The sequence below is a fragment of the Ostrea edulis genome, chromosome 2, assembly GCF_947568905.1.
Source record: "Ostrea edulis chromosome 2, xbOstEdul1.1, whole genome shotgun sequence".
Lineage (NCBI taxonomy): Eukaryota > Metazoa > Mollusca > Bivalvia > Ostreida > Ostreidae > Ostrea > Ostrea edulis.
The window spans coordinates 97,573,298-97,596,010 of record NC_079165.1 but is presented as its reverse complement, the minus strand read 5'-3'; the positions used below and the strand labels follow the sequence as shown (position 1 = coordinate 97,596,010).

Genomic DNA, 22,713 nt, shown 5'->3' with positions numbered 1-22,713 from the left:
AAAAATAATTCACTTATTTCCAATTTTAGTATTCATTAGCAGGCCCCTAGGAGCTGCTTAATAGTATATACATGTACATGAACAGCACAGCGATAGATATGACGAGTTTCAGTTCAGTTAATTGAAACGTCCAGATTCTAGACCACATGAGGGGATGTCCATGATTAATCATCCAATTATTGTGACCAGTAGTGGAATAAAGCTACAAAACCCAGACTTTAGCATGTTTCACAATGCCAATAGTACTGGAAACATAACCATTAAAGTAAACTCACCGAAGGAATAAAATAGTCAAATATCGTTGTATAGTATACCATGTATTTATGTTTGGGTCAATACCCCCCCCCCCCCCCCCCATTTTTAAAAAAATGTTTATCAACTTGTTGTGTTTTAGGTATATGATATAAACAATATCACACTCTAATGTTGATCTCGGACCTGGGATTGCCCCTCGAGTGATCTCGGCCCTCGCCCTACGGGCTCGGGCCGAGATCAACTCTCGGGGCCAATCCCAGGTCCGAGATCAACATTAGAGTGTGATATTCTATATGTAACACTGATCTGTGTTCATTGGAGCTGTGAATACAACACTGTAACACTGATCTGTGTTCATTGGAGCTGTGAATACAACACTGTAACACTGATCTGTGTTCATTGGAGCTGTGAATACAACACTGTAACACTGATCTGTGTTCATTGGAGCTGTGAATACAACACTACAACACTGATCTGTGTTCATTGGAGCTGTGAATACAACACTGTAACACTGATCTGTGTTCATTGGAGCTGTGAATACAACACTGTAACACTGATCTGTGTTCATTGGAGCTGTGAATACAACACTGTAACACTGATCTGTGTTCATTGGAGCTGTGAATACAACACTGTAACACTGATCTGTGTTCATTGGAGCTGTGAATACAACACTACAACACTGATCTGTGGTCCATGGAGTGGTGAGTGTGATACAGTGAACTTTATTGTTTACACACACACATAATTGCGGTAGATATCTCTACTGGGTTGTGTGTAAGAGTTTACAATTAACATGGGTATTAAGGAGGTACTCTACATCGTCATAATGGCTGACTTCCTGTTAAAACATGGAGGAAAATATAGATATCAGCAATATTGGTCTATTCATTTAAAAAATCATCACCTAGCTGAGTATCTCAGTAAGTTAATAGCACGTCAATTGCTGAACTGTAGGTCGCGGGTTCAAGTCGAGCACTCTGGCCGGTTTTTTTTCCCCAGATTGCTTTCTACTAAAACTGCATTTTTTGACTAAATGAAGTAAATTTGAAAGTTTTCAATTTCATATCCTCAATGTACATATCTTCCACTTTTCATCCATATCAAATTTCTCTGGTGTAGCATACCTCTTTAAGTATTTGCAATTTAAAAATTATCTTACTGTGTCTATAATTCAATGTGATTTAAAGATTGGTCAACCTTTCATTATTACAAGTTGTAAGTCATTAAACAATTAGCAAAAAATATTATAATGCATGAGCATATGAATTAAAGGAAGATACGGTAAATCATTTTAAAATCACTATATTTGTTTCCTAATGTCACATATATTTTTGCATTCCAGTTTTAAAAAGGGGGGGGGGGGGGGGATAACATGTAATAGCTATAGTAAGTCATTTCAAATTTCCTGGACGTTCTTTCGGCAAGAAGAATCCAGAACTACATTCTTTCAACTACAGTCTGATCAACCATTACTTGCATGGACACATTTGCTTAAATATTTGAACTGAGGATAATGGTTTTATATGTACATAAATAATTAATATCGATCAAACAAAACTGTATAAATTTTATCTGCATGTCCTATTTTGCTATATTCATAATCACATGAAAAGTAAAATGTTTTATTTCATGTCATCAGTTCATCTCCTGACAAAAAGATATGCTGGTGGAATTTAAGTTTGAATTAACTGGTCCGCCGATCCCCACCCCCCTTTTCCCACTCCAATTCACTTCCTCAATGATAAATACATACTTTCCAACACCCCCATAAGTCCATGCTCTTTGATCATATGTTGCAGAGAACACTAATTATGACAATTACATTACTTAATCATTTACATGAGTGTAAAACTACTACATACATACTGTACAATATGAATATACATAGTTTGACATTCACGCTTATGATTTCCACCCTTGAATGAAATTGGACACTTACCGGTAATTTGCCTATAAATGGCGGACTAGCTGCTGATGATCTCGCGTTTGGATAGTCAAGATTTAAAAATTAGATACAAATAATGTGAAAAAAAGTGGATTTGTCTCATCAGTATTTTGGTCTGATGTGATAATAATTTATCTAAATATTTATATTATGATGGTTTTTCTATAAAGCCGGCTGAATTATATTTAACTTTCCTTTAATTTTTACAAAAAGCCAAAGCTGATATTAAGATATATATGTAAATTCATAATACATAATGTAAAAGTCAAATTGATATCATTATCGATAAAATACTGCAGTTTGGAAAACGGAAGCACGGTTCTGTATTTACATTTGATTGTGGCGTAAACCAATGCTAGGTCTACTCTAAAGCTACAAAACATAGAAACATTCTGTAAATTGAAGATCTGTGAATTATTTCATATTCTATAAAATGTATAATACTATCAACAAATGTTTTTGTTTGACAAAGTGTTGTTTACATGATTACAATCCACATTGTGTTCGACGTAATACTGACAGATTAAGAAAAATGACATTCTCACAGGAAAACAATAGTGTACAACACATGCACATTTCAAAAATACAATGTATGTTTTATTCACAAGAATCATTGTTAGAAATTCTATATATATGTAAGGAGTCCTAAAATTTAAGAGATTGAATAGAATGACTATTTCATATATATTGTCCGTTGTTTATATGTTGACAGATTTTAGATTAAGAATGGAGTGAAATCACCGTCTTCTAGTGATTTAGCGATAGTCGCCAACCATTGAAAAATCGTCGTTAGATTGCTACCGATGGCGACAATCAACAACTGAAATCTGACATCGATATTTGTTAAACATTTATTATTTTGCCGGTTTTAATCTTTATGTTTTTTTAACTTCCTGAACGGGCAAAAATTCTAAATTGAAATAGTGTACAATGGCCGACGACACCGAGATCTTACTATGAAAGGTGAAGATAACGAACAGTGATCATAATTCCTTTAAGTAATACAAAATAGATAGCAGAGCTCCAGATAAGGTGCGTATCAACGTAAATACTCATTAAATTTTATCAAATACGCATTTAAGCTGAAAATCATGCGTACAATTATGCATATAAGCGAATGTAAATACGCTTTACACTCCCAAAGTAATGCGTATTATAAAGTCCACGTATTTGTGATACATGTAGTATGATATAAATATGAATTATCTATTCATATGAATTGAGGTTAGTCGAGGGTTTGATCATACATGATATTTAGCGCTATGAAATACGTTTTGATGACAATCACAATTGAAAAATTAGAAGAGTTAACTCAAAACACTACTATGTAGGCCTACTTGTTATACTTTCTTTCTTAAAGAGTTAGTGTGCGGTCGAGAGCACAGAAAAAAAAATTGTATTATCAATCGTGGACGAATGATATACAGAATTGGATCATAATCATGTGACTGAGTGTCTGACATATTCAAATTTAATGCATCAATGATAAATATCAAATTCCCAATGACAATGAATAGTTTTAATAAAAAGAACTGCAAAGGATTTTCCCCATAAATAGCTGGAGCGGCCATTTAGTATAAACTTTAAGTTAATTAAAGTTTAACAGAAGAAGTATCGTTTATCTGGTGACATTTTCTGTGCAAATTAAGAGCAAAGATAATCAGTAAATTAACAAAATACACTTTTGAAGTTTTCTGAAAAGCTTTTAATACTCATTGATTTGGAAATCAGGGAGTAAATACTCTTTGTGGTAAAAAATTATCTGGAGCTCTGGATAGTTGGGCAAACACGGACCCCTGGATACACTTGAGGTGGGATCAGGTGCCAAGGAGGAGTAAGCATCCCCTGTCGACCAGTCACAACCTCCGTGAGCCCTATATCCTGATCAGGTAAACAGAGTTATCCGTAGTCAAAATCAGTGTGCCAAGAACTATATACAACATGTTCTATTGTGTGGAAATATTTTTGATCTAAGAAGAAAAACAAAGGATTGCCTAGCAAACAATTAAGCCACAGGAATCAGGAGGATACACAATGTAAATAAAAACCACGGAGCGAAAGCGAGTTGTTTACATTGTACACCTTTATAGATAAAACTGCTGGCTCCTGTGATCAAGCTTGTTTGTTTCTAGTTAAAATTAATTGAATTGAATATGCATGGATAATTTCTATTCAAAAATCAGTTGTATGAAGTTTATTAGGATTTTTTATTATACATTTATAATCTATATTTCCTTTGGCAAAGGAAATACAAACAACTTACAATTCCATGTCAAAACACATCATGGCCATGAAATTAATATTAATAATATCAATATATCATAATATGAGATATTGGTATTGATTTAGAAAATAAAGCGGGGGGGGGGGGGGGGGGGGGGAGGAACAAAAAGTGAAAACAGTAAGACTGATGGTTCAGTTGAGAAAAATATAATTTAGAAATTATAGGTATATTAAACATAAAACTGTTGCCTTGTTATTTAATAATTATTATCTAATACTACTAAAACACTACAGTATAAGTAACACCAATGATTGATTAATTTAAATTTAAATGAATGAAATAAACAAAATTTAATTCTCTGCACAATCTCGATTATATTGGATTATGAATCGAAAAGATACCTCTGCTTCAATTCGATAATCGATTGTAAATTTCTTCCAATTCTCGAACCCTACTGTCTTAACGTTTATTGAGCAACCTTTCACCCAAATAAGTTTGTGTGTATATATCTTAGTGTTAAATCTAGGATATAGAGAGGGCACACATACTATATGTTCAAAATGGCACTTTTCGTCATGACAAGACAATTTCGGGGCACTTTCATTGTGTCATACTATGATAGATTGAATAGAACGATCATTTAGCCTCTTTAAAAGTTAATACCTGCTGCCTTGATTTTAAACTTTTCAATCAACAGGGTTCAACATTAACATTAGTCTCAGACTAATAAAATTTAATTCTGACTAATAAAATCTGTGCCTAGTCAGTCCGATCGGACTAATAAAATTTTCTGCTTATCAACTTGTATGAATTATCGTTGTACGATTGTCGACAATTTATTGGAAAACTCCGAATGTATTTTAAGCTATCCAGCATGGCAGGTAGTCACGTAACTTCTAGTCAACGCTTGCTTGGAGTAATCATATGAGATAAGTAAAACGTTTCAGTGATGATGATTGGCAGATACCGAGAGTATTAAAATGCAAAAGGTAGAAAAGTATTAATTACTATTATAAGTACATCTGTACATTGTATTAAATTATAAATTATTTTTGTTTTTAAATTACACATTTATTTCTCTATTTATGACGGACTAATAGAATTTCCTGCGGACTAGTAAGAGTAATCAGACATTAGTCCTGAGCTTGACTAATAATGCCTAAAAAAAATTAGTGTCAAACCCTGATCAACCTTGTGAAATAAAGAACAATTGTTTATATTATAATTTAACAAATATTTAAAAAAAAAAAATATAGAGAAAAAAGGGCATGGTGCAATTAAAAAGGGCATGGCATGGCGCCATGTTAGTTTGCTTTAGATTTAGCACTACATAGATCTTAATGTGTAATCATCTTATCAATATGCAGACAGATGAAAGGCAGTTAACTGACCAGTAGTTCTCTGTCCACTGCTGCATTCATTCTAACAGTCACCATTTAACATATGGAATTAGCAGAAACACCGAATACCAGGTAATTACCAAAAATACCAAGAAAGTGCTAAAAACACCTAAATATCAATATCAGTATGATCTATCATCCTGCAGGTGTTTTTTATCGATACATTGTACAGTTGTTTTGATACTTATTTTGGTGTTTTGGGTAATTACCTGGTGTTTCTGCAAATTCCATGGACCCTGTTAGCAGAATTTCAAATGACAAAGACTATGACAGAAAAAACAAAATCAAGGCAATATCGCGAACAGGCAATTAACTAATTAATGCATGCATTGCCAATACTATATTTGAGAGGATACAATTTATATATATCATTGTTATAAAGAATACTTGAATTCCTACACAAGAGCTTAAGTAGCATCCTGCTGATAAACTGGCCTCAAAAAGGTACGAAATGACACAGTAAGGGAAAGAGCAGGAATAAAGCCCATTAGTAGCATTGAAAGAAAAAGGGGGTGGAAATGGATTGGGCACGTTTTGAGAATGGACAAGACCAAACACGCCAGAATAGCACTTAAATGGACTCCTGAAGGAAAGACCAAGAGAGGCAGACCTAAAGAAACATAGAGAAGAACAGTATCTAGAGAAAGAAAAATGGAATTGGATTTAATTTCCAGATTTCAGTGCGGGTCCGCTTCTTAGAATCATTATTAAAAATGCCGTCATTGATTTATTGTTAAATGATTTCATTGGGGACAAAACAATAACAGTATGCAAGATTCAAAATACACCACAAAATCATTATCATCAATGATAAAACATTTATGTTGAAAGCATGGAATGGAAATGAGTAGAAGACTAGAAGTGGCAATGCTGCAAGTATGGACGTCAATTCTAAACCAGCAGTCTATTAGGGGTGAAACGATACAGTACCTTCTCGATTCGATTCGATTTTCGATACTTTACTCTCGATTCGATGATTTTCGATTTGATACAAAACAATAGCAAGTAACAAATTCTTTATAATGCTAAGATTTTTATGTTTCATTGTATTTATTGCTCTCTGCAGAGTTTAACATAAAGCAACACTCTTATCACTCGTCCTAAAGCTGAAATGTCGCCAAACCCAAGATCTATATGTTTGGGGTAAATATTTCAACCCGACTTCGTCCATTTTGATACAGCAAAGTTTATTCATATGTTGATTAGACAATTTTCAATTCCATTGACCAATAAGAAACCATGTTATCAAAAACAATGTGTGCAATGATTCTAGAACCGTATCGAACAGAAACAGACCCGAAATAAATCGAACATCGAATCAAGACCACTATATCGCGATTTGGCCTCATCGCGATGCATCGTTTCACCCCTACAGTCTATGCGAAAGTTTTTTGGACCACACAGGACATTCGGTCCTGTGTAATCAATGAACACACAGGACCGAACCAAATTTTGTCAAACTGAAAAACCTAATGTAAAAATGTGAAACACGTGAAAACGCAGAACCAAGAAAATCTTATACTATAGAAATACTATTGATATTTTATCTTAAATTAGTTGGCCTAATAGCTTTTCTTTTACCGGGGATCGCTCCCGCATAATACTTTAGACCGTCCATGCGGTTTTAATCACATTCATTTACATATTTGGATTTGTGCGATATTATTTACTTATAACAAACATTTAAATGATTCCGCGTCAAAAGAGTAAAGCTCAAAACCAGACACCGAGACATCGGACATTACGGTCCAGTGTAAAATGATGCATTGGACCTGAGGCACTGCAAATCGATCAGGTGCAACGGTCCGATGTCTTTCGCATAGACTGAACCGGAGGCCACATTCACAAGAAATCATGATATATATATTGTAACAAAACACAAATATTGGTTTTTGATTTTAACATAGCTACATAGACCCAAACTCGGATTAAAAATCCTGAACCGATCCGAAAAATTTTTGGAACCATGACAGCACTAGATTTAAGACACCTGGACAGAGGCAAACAGGGCGGCAGAATAATTAAAGGACAGACTGGAGAGGAAATGTTCACGGCCCTATATTCTCCACAGGGAGAGAAGTAATAACTAAGTGAGTCAAAAGAATGCATAATTTATAATATAATTCTGTTTTCTTACCGATCACCAAAGGATTTTCTCCACCATTCTGCTGCATCACTCTTTGTTATGCGAAAATTATCACCTGCAAACTGTCCATTTGGATATATTGCTTTCAGTTCTGCAAGCATGTGAGAAAACACTAACGATAACTTTGTTAAATTCCGTCTATAATGAGAATTCTCATCAAACATCTTTTCTTTCCCTTCTTTGAAAAGTTTTATTGTGGCTTTGCACTTGTTCATAAGATTTTCTATAAACACTCGGAAGTAATCATTTTCATTCAGAGTATTTAACTTATCATCGTGTTTATTGTAAATTAAACGAAGATGCTGGTAAGTGTCTGGCAATAAATCCAAAATGAAAGGAGGACTGTTTCTCAAATTCATTCTTGGATGTTGACACAATTTCACAACTTTGTCCATTAATTTCCATGATTTTTCGATGGTCTTTTTATCGACAACAAGTTTAGGTGTTGCTAACACTCCCTGAAGGATAGATCCAATCATTCCCCCAAAATTCTTACTCTGGGCGTTTCGATTTCGATCTTTAGGTCCCATCGCCATTTTGCTGGGGCAGCTTCCTGGTTCAATACCTCATTCTCACTTTTTATGTTCCTCGTTTCCGTTGTACGGTCATGTGGAAATGGGGTTAAAAAGGCTTTTATTTTTTTAATCGAAAAATATGCGAGTATCGTGTTAAATGATGATTGATAAACATTTACCAATATGTAATTAATTTTAAATATATTATACTGGATGTTAAAAATTCATTTTGTCGATGGACATCATTTTACGACACTAAATATTTCAGTTTACGACAACACGTCAGAAACATGGCCGACAGAATAGATGACACAAGCTGGTAAAACGTTAATTCTGTCTTGTAATGTTATTTTGAGTCTAAAATTCAAAATGTTCGAGTAAAATAACTCTTATATGTGAAACATTGATTGTTTTGCGATAGAGATATGGATAACATTCGGGCACATCTTGAGGTGTTTCCCAATTTTTGTTATGACAGGAATCTGTTATGTCTATCGTCATGTGACTAAGTGAAGCCATTCGTGACTTGAAACTCTAGTTCTTTACGCAATAAAAAACTAAATGCAAATCGTGATCCCAAACAAATCGGCATTATCCTGTTGTTTACTTCGTGTGCCGTATCAAATAAGTTTGACGTTGCTGACGTTAACGTCAATTTCATTTTTGTACATGTGTATGACAATTATTACACTTTCTGACTTTATTCCACACATTTCAACTCCTTTCATTGTGAGTCCATGCGACTTATTTTGATTTATTCCATACAAAACAATCATAACAAATATAGAGGCGAAACAAATAACAGGAGTAAATAGCGACACAGGTTCTTTAAATCTACTCAGAACCTTGGAATTCAATTGCTTTGCAAAGCATAAAACAGGAGTATACATCTACAAAAGTGAAGCAAATAACAGGAGTATATACACTATATAGCACTCTAAATAGCACTTCAAAGGGAAGATTTCCCCGGAAAAGGGTTTCTTTGGGGGAGAAACATATAAAAATGGGGCTTCATATTTTTTGGGGATCAAGATAAATAGTAAACAAATCAAGAAAATGGCACGTTTTTGTACAAAGCGAAGCAAATAACAGGAGTAAATAGCGAAGCAAGTTCTTTAAATCTACTCAAACCTTTGAATTTAATTGCTTCGCGAAGTCACTATTGGCTATCCCTTCATGAGAAGTATTTAACGTATACAAAACATTCATACAGAACCCCGGATTCATTCATACAGAACCAAAAGTAGAAAGGACAAATACAATTTGATAACAATGAACATGATGAACAACAAAGGAATAACAAAACTTGTTCTTAATGTCTGCCATGGAAATTCTTTACAACTGATTCATTATATACTCCTGTTACTTGCTTCGCTTATATACTGTATAAAAATGTGCCATTTTCTTGACCCCGCTCCCCCTCCCCCTAAAAAAAAAACCAAGCCCCATTTTTATGTTTCTCCCCCAAAGAAACCCGTATTCCGGGGATATCTTCCCCTTGGAGTGCTATTTAGAATTAACTGGTTAAGCATATAATTATATACTCCTGTTATTTGCTTAGCCTCTGTATTTGTTATGATTGTTTTGTACAGAATGAATCAATATCAGTCGCATGGAGTCAAAATGTGTGGAATTAAAGTCAGGAAGTGTAATAGTTATCGTAAACATTTACACAGATGAAATTGACGTTAATGTCAAACTTATTTGATTCGCGAAGTAATTTAAATAGCAGGATAATGCCAACAAATCTAATTAGATTTGTTCTCCATTGCAAAACAACATGCTTAGGCCTGACTATATTGTTATCCCGGCCTACGAGATCACCCTCAACAATTGTTCAACATTGCATACATCCACAGTCACTTCATGTATCTGTTTTACAATTACATATTTTTTCAAGATATCAAATTTGTATGACTAAACCTGAAGAAAGATAACTAAGTACGCAATTCTCATTGTTAAATAGTGTAATTCATTTTAAACTAGTGTATGTGTTGATGAAATAGGATGTGACCATTAACCTCATGTGTACAGTTCCTACTATCTGTATAATGTTCATGTGAAACTGCATAAGTTCAGTTACAGGGAATATGATAGTGGGAAAAAAAGTTCAACAATTCTCAGAGGAAAACTACTTTAACCTGTGAATTTTGATGCCCAGTTTGCTGCACCTTTTCAATAAAATATATGTGTAAGAATGATAGTTTGCATGGGATAAAAGTAAACTCCATTTGTGATATGTTATTGATTTCCTACTGTGTGTTTTACAGGGTAACAGATCTAGAAACAGCACTTGTTGAAAGTTGTGACTTTGGAACACTTAAGAATATCTGTAAATGTAGAACTGTCCCAGATCATCTCAGAGCAGAGGTGTGGCAGGTAATGAGTTTATTGACATGTTCAATTCACTTCCACTGATACCAGAAAACTCGGTATATCGCCAGTTTTTGTTTCAGCTTATTTTTTGTTATATCAAGGAGGGCATTATAAAGAGTTTAGTTCATTTATTTGAAAAATAATTGTGATTAATCATTACGCAACTTTCGAGATATCAGCTCTTCTGTGAAGGAGATACATTAAGTGTTCTGTTGAACGCTTGGGTGGGTACAAGATGTATACATATACTTTAGACTAGCTATGTTAATACAGATAAAAGTCATGAAAGTGTAAATGTTTTTTATATCAGCCGTTGGTATACATTAAACTAACCATATCAAGAATAATATTTGTTTGAATTAGGCCATTAAATTAGATATGAAATTATTTTTTATTTCTCCTCTGCACAAGTGATATTTTAATCAAAGAAAAATGGTGATTATCGATTTTTGTTTGAGCTAATTTATTATTAAATACTGATAAAGTTACTAATATTGTGTTGGCCTGCAGATTGGGTGGTTGCATAATGTCTGATAATTGGCCTTAAGGCCTTAATGTTTTGCGTCTCACTCTGCATAAGAGTTCCACAAAGGGAAAGAACTATTGGGCAACTCGGAAATTGTGTATTAGATATTGTCCTTTTATTGTCATCCACATATGACAAGATATGAAAATGCATAAAATTGCTTTGCTTTAGTTCTTAAAACTGTGTTAAACAGTGGGACGTTCAGTGTTTGTGCACTTGTAAAACACATTATTAATAAGTATATGTACAACCATTTCATTTATGCAGAGCTGTTTACTTGTAGGGATTGTCCGTATTTTCCACGGATTTTAAAGTCAAAATAAGGTCTACAGATTTACGTTGAAAATCTATGATTTTCCATGAATCTGGGGAAAAGAAATAAGTTTCCAAAATTTGCCGATCGGTATGATGAAGCTTGTCAATTGAATTAAACTGGTTCCCCGCTAATTGGTCCTACACCGAGGAGAGAAGCAAGGTCACAGGGCCATCAATCTCTTTGAATTGGGTCTGATAAACGGACCCTTCCCAATTGGGAAAAAAAACCAAAATTCCCAATTTACTTATCTAGAAATTCCCAATATCACAAACTGTTACATTGTGTGTATAAAAAAATTAAATCATGTTAGTTTCATTTTTACTTATAACTTCTCGCACATTTTCAACAAGGCCCGAAAAGAAAAATTACCCAATTTGACCCAAAACATTGATAATTTTCCCAATCTAATGGGACCAAGGACCCTGTACCAAAAAGGACAGTGACAGCCCTGGGTCAATAGGGAACCAGTGTAGTAAATTTAAGTTACCATTGTTTAAAGCGCACCATTGATATTGATATATGTCAAACTTTTTAAAAAGCATGGATGGCGAATGTCAGATTGACGAGAATGCAACGAAACATCTAAACCCATACAGAGGTTCAAAACAAGAAAAAAATATGCCCTAATTTTAAGGATTCATACAGAGTGCTTTGGTCATGCCTCCAACAATCGAAGAAAGCAGATCACATGGTGTTTTGCAGGGTGTGTAACATGGACTTCAGCTGCAGTCACAGAGGCAAAAATGGCTGCTACAGACACATTCAAAGTAAACAACATAAAGACCTATCGAAGCTGAAAGTGTCTTTATATAAGTCAATGACAAGATTCATAGATATTTCTAACAACTCTGAACTTAACCGCCAGCGTTCAATAATTAGTAAAGTAAATGTTTGATTCAATATGGTGTATTTATTTTCGTTCCAATTTTTATCAAGTTCAAATTGTTTTGAAATTAAGGGATAAATGGTAAGGATGTATAGAATATAATTAAAACGAAATTTATTGAACAAAGAGCAAGGTCAAAATTAATACAACCAGCAACCTTCTACAAGGAGAGAACCTCATGGACTATAAAATGCTATGGTATAAAATATATGACTGGATGTAATTTAAAGAATGATGTAAAAAGCATGATAGTTACACATTGCTACAAATGTGAAATACAAAAGCAACAGTAAACAGCAACATCCTATTTATGTGACAACAAGGAGTTATTCATATAAGAAAGGGTAATTAACAACTCGTGTAGCACTTTTTGTTATATTCAACTTTTATCCACTGACAAAGTGCTCAAAATACTGACAACTTGGTTCTAGAATACTGACATCAGTCAGACGGGGTAAACAGGTCTGTTTATGTTATGGTAGCTTCTACAATGTCTTAATATGTTGAGTAGTAGGGCTGAAACAATATGCCCCCTTCATGGTACGATACTTATGCCATGATTCAATACTTTCAATACAATACAATTTACAGAAGAAACCAATAATAACACTGAAGAAAAAATTAATTATCAAGATTCAAAATCATAATTTTAAAAGCAAAACTACCAAACGGGGAGATGCCTATTCGCTGTAGTTTAAACTGATAAAGTTTATTATTATTTTCATCATCCTTAAGGCAAACAACAGTTTGAACATTATTTGACGCTATTTTGTCCCTCATGCAGGTAGAAATAAATATGTACTGGCCGAGACTGATGTATTTTACTGAACCCGTTTGTAATAAACGTATCGAACCGAAAATCGAAGCAATGAATCGAGCGTTTATATATTGAACAGTATCGATATTTCAGTGAATCATTTCAGCCCTATTGAGTAGCTGATAAACACATTTATTGACTGCAACTTTTTACTGGAACACAGAAATATGACATCACACACATCAATACCCATTACACATATTGATCACATGGTACACAAAATTTACAGCAGCTGACAGTAGTTTCATTTCCCTGTTGTTTATACATGGGCAATTCTACTGAACAGAGACAATTTTTAAAGGATCATATGGAAGATAGTATCGCACTTACCTATACTTATACATGTTTTCATGACACGCGCAAATTAATATTCAATAACATTCACCGGACAGACCAATTGATACCAATTTCAATTGACCTGGTTGTTGGAATTGTTATCAGGGGATTCACAAGGGTAATTTATGTCTCTGGTGTTTATGTGTGGGCAATGTGACTGGACAATTTCAGAGAAATTTAAAATTCCAGCAATTATTGCATTTACTTTAATATACATGCCTGTTTTCATGACTACACTACTTTTAAATTCATTGGACAGACCAATTTTGTGTAATTTTGGCTTCTGATCAATGGTTTTTGGCATAGTTATCGAGGGATGTATAGTTAATTTGACCTTTTTTTACCTGAAAACGTTACAGGGGCTAAGCCCATTTTGACCGGAAATTCATTGAACCATAGATATAGATATTTTTGGTTACAATGAGTTTCGGCTCAAAACGGGCTTAGCCCCAGTGGAAAACGTGTGGTTGGTGGCAAAAAGTGAGTTTGTCATTATATCAGGGTTTTTTAGCGTGTATGTAAGTCCATTATACACATTTCATTGGTGTTACGTGAGCATTGCAATAATAACAGGTTGGGACATACCGAGATGAGCATTATTAAGTACATGTCGCATATTATGAAGCAGCTGTATTAGATTGCAGGAATGTATGATCAGTTTATGATCTATGCATTATGTAGCATGTATTGAATTGCAGAACTAGTGACCTTTATCATGTTTATACAATCTATTGCATATAGAACTAGTGACCTTTATCATGTTTATACAATCTATTGCATATAGAACTAGTGACCTTTATCATGTTTATACAATCTATTGCATATAGAACTAGTGACCTTTATCATGTTTATACAGTCTATTGCATATAGAACTAGTGACCTTTATCATGTTTATACAATCTATTACATATAGAACTAGTGACCTTTATCATGTTTATACTTTCAATCCATTGCATATAGAACTAGTGACCTTTATCATGTTTATACATTCAATCTATTGCATATAGAACTAATGACCTTTATCATGTTTATAGATGTACATAGAATTTGTAATTTTTCTTTGCAGTTTTAACAAAACCTGATTTCTGTTTTAACTCTGCAATCTCACTAAAACTTTAAACACCTTGTTTTTCAGATCTGTCTCAATGTGCAAAGCAAAGGGGATGCTCTGAGTGCATTTGATGGCTTGTATGATCTTGATGAACAAGGAATTATTAGAGAAGACTGTAGGGCTCTAGTTGGTATGATAATTTAAATAAGTTTTAAATCTTGAATATGTGACATATATGATCATGCATTTAAGGGGGTACTCTTCATCATCATAATGGCTGACTTCCTTTTAAAACATGGATGAAAATATAAATATAAATATCAGCAATACTTGTATATTCATTTTCAAAATCCTTGCCTAGCTGAGTAGCTCAGTAGGTTAGCACTTCAACTGCTGAACTGTAGATCGCTGGTTTGAGTCCAGCAGAGATTCTCTGGTGTAGCATACCTCCTTAAAAGATTTTAGGTTATGAACTATTTGTAAGATAATCGTGAATAATCTATCAGCATTACATAAAAATTGTATCGTATATTTGGTGTAAGACCATGTACATATGTATGGAGTAACAACATTTATTTCTTTCTATTGCATTGTTACAGATAAGCTAGGCAATGAGGAGGAGGACAAAGTTTCAGTTGTCAGTGATTTAGAGTCCATCATTACATTTTTTTCGAAATCCAGAAATGAGAAGTACACATCAGACAATGGATGGCTGGAAATCATACAACCTCTGCTAGCACTTAAACTGACGCGGGCTCAGCTCTACAACTGCCTCTACTCCATTGTGAATAAGTTTATTCCAAGGTATATTAAATATCTTAAGTGTTCATAATTTTCTTTGTAAACGTTTTTTATCAAATTCATATACACATAAGATGTTATTACTCAACATTACTCAAGATTTCAGTAAAACTATCTGCATAGCACTTGATATGGTATGGTTTTTTTTATAATTTTCAGGGACTGTGTCAAAGGAGGAAAACCATTTCACTTGTTTCGCTTGCTCCTGCAGTACCATGATCCTGAATTAAGCTCATTCCTAGACACAAAGAGAATCCTACCAGATCTTTACTGCCACTCGTGGGTAAGATTGTTTCCATGTTAGATATTTAGAAATGTTTATGAATACTTCAAGTAGAAAAACTAATGGTTTTATATATTACAGTGAAATAGTTGTTACACATATTGATTATTGAATATTTCATTTTAAATAAATTAAACAGTGTATGTAATTCTTTCTTCACTTTGAAAACTGAAATATTTGATAAAGGTGTAGAAGAAATTTGTCTGTAATAAATACATTTTATTTTATATTTTAGTCTTTAAAAGAAACTGCATTCTCATTTTAGTTCCGAAGTTTATTTGCTGCTCCATGTGATCTGCAAGTAATACAGGTTATGTGGGATGTGTACTTCCAACATGGAGACCAATTTCTGACATTCTTTATGGCTCTTGTCATACTTGTGAATGCAAGGTTTGTTCTTTTTGCCTTTACAAGTCCTTTCTAGGTCCCTGAGTCTCTCAGGTTGGTATTATTATTATCCATGTCCAATTGTTGTGTGATGCCCTGTCATAAACTTTTAATGTATTTGACCTCTTGCAAGGTCAATCTTCACAAAATTTCCTGCATATAGCATTCTTTTGTTTTAGGGAAACCAAAATTATGAATTTTGTGGTCACTGCATTTGAGCTATTTGGTAGGGGTAAAACTTCAAAATATAGTACAATCTTTACAAGAGCCATTTGGTAGGGCTAAAAAATAGTACAATCTTTACAAATTTTCCCCTTTACTCTTAATATTTTAGAAAATGGTTACATAGTTACAATGAGCATGAAGACCTCTACCAAAACAGTGAAAGTCATGGCCCCTCGGTCAATGGTTCAGATTCCAGGTTGGAGCTATGAGGATCAAATAGTGAAAATGCATTGAATGTTTAAATACACTGCATTATCTTTTGTACTCCCAAACATCTTGGTGCATAGCTACATTAAGCTTGAAGGCTTCTATCAAACTTTGGGAAATCCATGGTCCCTATGTCAGGAGTTAGGCTCCAGAAGGGTCTGAATGGATCATAATATTATAGTGAAAATGCACAACACTATAAAACATCTTTTTCTCTACTCCTGAACATCTAGGACAAATTTAGTTAATATGGAGACCTCTTCCAAAATTGTAGAATTATTAGGCCTGGGATGAGGGTTTCAGACTCAAGTGCAAGGCTGATGGATCATATGATAAAAATGCTGTGCTTAGAAATATTGTTCTCTCCTCCTGATCATTTAGGAAACAAACTTGGTGCATAGTTATATACGTGTATTGAACATGGAGAACTCGCCTTCCTGGGTTCCTTTTAATCTATAACAGAGAAGTCTTGTAAATCATAATGCAGTACACCCAATTTTAGTATTTTAGAAAAAAAATCATTAAATTAGATAAAAGCATTTCATACTGCATATAGCTCATCTAGACTGTCATCAAATTTCAGGGGGAAAATCTCCAAAATTTCTGAGATGCTCGAGAATCAATTTTGATAAAAATTTACTCATTCATTTTACTTAGCCTAGTGTATATGTGCGCTGAGCACTCGGTTATTTCATGTGTAAACAGACAATATTTACAATGCAATGGACAAATGCATCATATTACCTTCATCTAATGACATCTTAAAAACTTGCCTTAATTTGTATCAGTTACGGGTGACTCTTGATGGCTCGAACTTCGATCTCTCGAAGTGAAATCATGGTCCCGATTTTTTTCTCTATATAACAAAGCAAATTTACTATCGATCTCTCGAACTTTCGATCTCTCGAAGTGAATTTGGGTCCCGTATAACACATTTCATTGTTTTCCACTCTCGATCTCTCGAAGTGGTGGTAGCGTATACCCACCATTACCCAAGTGTGTAATAATTTCCCCTTGGGACTTACCTGGATTTTGTTGAGTTCCAGAGGGGTAATTAGGTGTTTACATAGTTGAAACATTGTGGGTACTTCTTTGTGGAGGGGACACACTTGAGTGTATAATTGAGTAATTGGTCAGTTTACTCCTTGCACTGGGGTTTGAGTCATGATGATTAAAATTATATATAATCCGACTATGAATGAAACCTAGAATTTGTTTTGACGTGACAAAGAGAGAGTAAGTTTTATGTATAATTTAGAGATCTACAGACTGTTAAATTTCTCGAGTTTGTTCTTTGTGTAAAGTTACTCTAAAACATTGTTTTACTCATTCGTTAGAATTTTTGTTTTGGGTAAAGCGACATAACATTGTACTCTGTTTAGTTTGCAATAGTAAAGCATCATCTGAACTTGGTTTTGTATGCCTATATAAGTATGATTAAAGAACAAATAAATACATAAACTTTGAAATATTTTTATTAATGCAAAATAAGGTTTTTTATTTTGATATCAAAGTACCTGACGAATATGAAGGAAAACATGTCAAAACGATATCATATGATCTTGTTGGTATACATTTCCGGTTACTGTAAAATCTGAACCATACCGGCGGACCTTCAATTTCCGAATTTCGAACTCTCGATCTCTAGAAGTTTTATCAAGGTCCCTTGAACTTCGAGTTACCAAGAGTCACCTGTAGTTCCATTGGAGAAAATTTTCCCTTTCCTCAGCTGTATTTTGCAACTGGCAGTCCTTTTTAAACATCTGCAAAAGGTGGTTATGATTGGATCACACCGATGTTCGAAGGGCATGTGGGAGGACTTTACTCAACTTTAAAATTCATGTCCCTTGTTCAGGCCCCAGGGAGGAAGATCGCATAATGAAAATAAATTTTATTTTTGTGTAATATTCTTTAAATTATACTAGCACCTGATATGGCTCATACACTGAAAATGCATTATATGTTTAGATATAATATTTTATCCTGGATATTTAGCTTATAATAAGGTCAAGGTCATTGATTTTTAAAAATACATTTCTAAGCCATGGCATTGTATTTGAGAGATATATTACGTGACACTAAGGTTACTAGTATGACTCTGAATGAAGGTCTATTGGTCAAAATCAAGGTTACTAGCTGAAAATTTAGATTGTAATTGAGAGACATTAGCTCACACTTTGGCTCAAAGATTGCTTATGAGCAGAGAATTTGACATATTGTTGTACATGTAATATTGTCGGAAACCCACGGTTCATTACGCTTCGTTCCTCTCTCCATCACCTGTGGGTCCATTCATTCCTACTCGCTCGTTCTCATGAATAATTAATGAGGCAATTTGATTGAGTGCTCATCGTATACCCTTAGCGAATTTGTCCAATCAACACGACGCTTTCAGTGTGTCCAGGGGTCCGTGTTTGCCCAACTATCTATTTTGTATTGCTTGTAGGAGTTATGAGATTGATCACTGTTCGTTATCTTCAACTTTCTTTCAGCCCAATTTCAGTATACAATTATTGTGATAGCAAAATTAAGTTGATGCTACCTTTAAAAACAGAAGAGTTCCGTTACTATAACGATTACTTTGGACAATGTTTTTAAATATTTATTCATGAGAACGAGCGAATAGGAATGAATGGACCCACGGGTGATGGAGAGAGGAATGAAGTGTAATCAACCGTGGGTTTCCAAAGATGTACATGTACAGGCATGGTCAAAGTCACTACGAAACGAAAATTAGAATTTCATTGATTGTTGGGCCCCAGCTTCGTAATTGAAAAACATTAGAAGTTGATACTGATTACAAAGATTGCTTTTGAGCAAGCAGCATATTCTGAAATTGAACTATAGACAAGGTGAAGGTCACTGATTATAAAAGGTTAGAAATATTTCTCTTCAACTTTGTAATACCTAAATATTAGAGTTCAGATTGACTCAAAGGATGAACAGATAATGGGTTATGACCCTGAATAAGGTAATTTGGCCAGGACACTGATAAAAATCCTAGAAATATTTGTGGCAGGCCTTTGTAATGCCTCATGTTTGGCTCAAAGATTTCTCATGACCAAGCTATTGTTTGTTCAGTTGGCCAAGACCTCCCCCCCCCCCCCCCCCCCCCCCCCTATACTTCTTTCTCCTATTTCAAAATAGAAAAAGAGAGATACAAATATTCATCAAAGTCCTAATTTTGTGGTGGAGAAACATCAGAAGAATTAGATATCCTTTTTGACCACAAAGAAGTTTTAGAGTTTATAAGACCATCAACATGCAACACTTCTAAATCGAGTTCTTCATTGTGATACTATTGAAGCCTAGGGGCTTTTGTTTCAGAGATACAACTCTTCCGATTTTGAGAGTTTCAATTGTTTTTTCATCTCTCCCTTTCCAGTGAAAAATACTTTTAACAATAATATACAGTGTACATGTGTTAAATCAATTTTACAGGGATCAAATTTTGGGAGGAGAATTGGATTCAAAGCAAGCAATTACAGGTACATGTATAAACATAGAAAAGAAATTAACAGTTCATTTTCTTGAATGCTTATATACAACACTTGCCTTAGAAATTTTATTTTCTCTTTGTTAGAAATGCTGATATCTTTCCCATCAGGATTGGAGGCAGAAGACATAGAGGATTTTTGTGCATTAGCACAGTACTATGCTACCAAAACCCCACAGTCTTTCAGGAGGGTAATGAATAAAACAATTCTAAAGATTATTGCAGTTGAGTGGGCTACTCAACATATATTACAGTTTTATTGGTAGACTGTGTCGCTTGAATATTGTGCACAAGTTTTAGGTTTTTGCCCCTATTGACTAACTTTCACAAGTTTTAGGTTTGACTAACTTTCACAAGTTTTAGGTTTGACTAACTTTCATATAGTGTCAGTCTGTCTGATGTAACGTGGCACATATTCATCTTTTTATCAAGAACTACTGGGCCAATTTCAGCCTAACATTTGTTTAAAACATCATTTGGTAAAGGGCTTCAAGTTGGTATAAATGAAGGTCATGCCTTCTTCCAAGATTAAATGATTTAAAAAGAGGATAAGATGTTTGAAAATGTCTTTAAGAACCACTGAACTTTTCTACAAAAGCAGAATTTGTCTGAATGCTTTAATATGGAAGGAAGATTCAAGTGTGTTTCAAACCATTGGGCCAGGGTATAGCCTTAATAGAGTTCTAAAAATTGTATAGGAAAAATCTTTAAACCTGTTTTAAAGGAGATTTTCCCCTCAAGAGTGCAGTATGTTGTATAAATATGCAAGCAGCCTCATATGATGTAGATTTCTCCTGACACCAGAGCCACAAAAGGGATTCAAAGTTTCAAGACAAAAAGGTTCCTTTAAAATCCCCATTTGTAGAGTGGGTATTAGCTGCAAAATTTTAGCTCTGTGGAACGAAAATGGGATAGACCAGCAACCCAACTTTTTCCAAGAGCTGCAGCAAAGTGGGACAAAAATCAAAATTGAATCTTTTTACATGAAAAAATGCAACTACTTCGATGAGCAATGTTGCTAATGGACCTCATAAATTATATTTATTTTACTCTAGGATTACCAAAGTCCTCTGTATGGTAACAGTATGATCCCAGGAAGAATGGAGGAGGATCTACAAGTATCACAAGCATTGTGTTTACCGGTGTCAGTTTCAGAACTTCTCCAAAATAACAACCTAGCAGGAGTGAGTGTTATTTATGATACTTTTTGATATGACAGCTATAGATGCAGGGGTCAAATTTTTTTCCTGAGTGGTCAAACGGTCCAAGGTCCACCATGTTTGTGAAATTCACTGATCTACCAAGAATTCGATTCACAGTAGCTCAGCACATACATGTAGCTCAATACATAATCTGTGTAATGAACTCGATGCTGAGCAGTATTCAACAATCTGCCTTTTTCTGATGTATATCTAAATAAGTTCAAAAGATTTTATGCATTGAATTAAGAGTAAAACCTAACGTATTAAAGTTTATGATTTTGTTGAAATTAAGAACTTTCTTTATCTAACATTCATATTGTCCCGCCAACAATCGAAAAACTTAACATTGATTGCCAATTATTCATTTAATCAATTCTTACAAAAATTGGATCAGAGGTTGGGATGCATATGAAAAATTGGTCGAAAGGTTACGAAGTTGGCACATTTTTATGCACTTTCAAAAATTTTGGAATAATGATGCAGATTATGACATTATGATTTAAAGTCAGTAGGACTGTGAAGGTAGGTGACATGTTTAGTGTTGATGATCTATGGGTCCTTTACCCAAAATTAACAATTTTTGAAGTTTTGAAAAATTCATAGGCCGAAATACACTGTCATTGAACTGAGCTCATTACAATGTCTGCTAGTATTTTCTCCCTGATTCTTACTGGTCCAGCTGACTTTGGGTGCACAATAACTAGCAAGTGCAAATACAATGTAAGTATTTCCCAGTAAGCATCACGGCCCTGACTGCATACCACTGCTTTTTTCAACTCTTGGTAGGAGTTTTTTTTTCTCATAATTTACACATTTTATGTCAAACATCCAGAAACCTTTCAAGCATCATGTTTTAAAATATAGTTGTGGAGACTTTTATTCATATTAATTATCCTGTTTATACACATAAAGACATAATAAATGGGTTAACTTGTATGCAACTAAGTGTAATTTTATCCATGGAAAAAGACATGAAATATACAGAAAGAGTTTTGTTTATAACATACATGTACATTGTGTGTAACACTTGATAATGGAACTAAAGAGATTCCCATTTTTGCACAGGGTGATGGTGTTCGATATTTTGTTGTGGATTGTCGACCTGCTGACCAGTACAACAACGGCCACTTACACACAGCATTCCATCTTGATGCAAACCTTGTAAGACTTTTAGGTGTTCAAATTACAGGTTCTTTGCATTATGTGTTTTAATTAAAAAATCATACCCAGAGATGTTAAATTTCAAATCGACCTCTCTGAGATTTCTTGGTGATTTTCCATAGATCACAGTGAGACATCATAGGATGGATTCATTTTTC

The 22,713-nt window shown here is 34.2% G+C and overlaps 2 protein-coding genes across 13 annotated transcripts in view; one reads left to right on the top strand and one right to left on the bottom strand.

Moving 5' to 3' along the window:
• The window catches only part of LOC125681029 (E3 ubiquitin-protein ligase CBL-B), a 62,240-nt gene extending 53,682 nt beyond the window's left edge, over positions 1 to 8,558 (bottom strand). For 10 of the 11 annotated variants that reach the window (XM_048920912.2, XM_048920914.2, XM_048920915.2 and 7 more), the window contains exon 1: positions 7,962 to 8,547. In XM_048920912.2, coding sequence (XP_048776869.1) covers positions 7,962 to 8,506 — 545 coding nt within the window. In that variant the 5' untranslated portion in view covers positions 8,507 to 8,547. Of the gene's footprint in view, positions 1 to 7,961 lie in introns of all 11 variants that reach the window. The other variant, XM_048920917.2, reaches the window with a different exon arrangement.
• An 8-nt stretch (positions 8,559 to 8,566) lies between these two features.
• Positions 8,567 to 22,713, top strand: part of LOC125679252 (TBC1 domain family member 23-like) — a 30,474-nt gene continuing 16,327 nt past the window's right edge. Inside the window, exons 1-10 of one of the 2 annotated variants that reach the window (XM_048918332.2) lie at positions 8,567 to 8,804; positions 10,756 to 10,864; positions 14,878 to 14,983; positions 15,393 to 15,597; positions 15,754 to 15,877; positions 16,143 to 16,267; positions 20,138 to 20,184; positions 20,280 to 20,383; positions 21,248 to 21,376; positions 22,460 to 22,555. In XM_048918332.2, the coding sequence (XP_048774289.2) occupies positions 8,776 to 8,804; positions 10,756 to 10,864; positions 14,878 to 14,983; positions 15,393 to 15,597; positions 15,754 to 15,877; positions 16,143 to 16,267; positions 20,138 to 20,184; positions 20,280 to 20,383; positions 21,248 to 21,376; positions 22,460 to 22,555 (1,074 nt within the window). In that variant the 5' untranslated portion in view covers positions 8,567 to 8,775. Of the gene's footprint in view, positions 8,805 to 10,755; positions 10,865 to 12,296; positions 12,471 to 14,877; positions 14,984 to 15,392; positions 15,598 to 15,753; positions 15,878 to 16,142; positions 16,268 to 20,137; positions 20,185 to 20,279; positions 20,384 to 21,247; positions 21,377 to 22,459; positions 22,556 to 22,713 lie in introns of those variants that run through there. The other variant, XM_048918333.2, reaches the window with a different exon arrangement.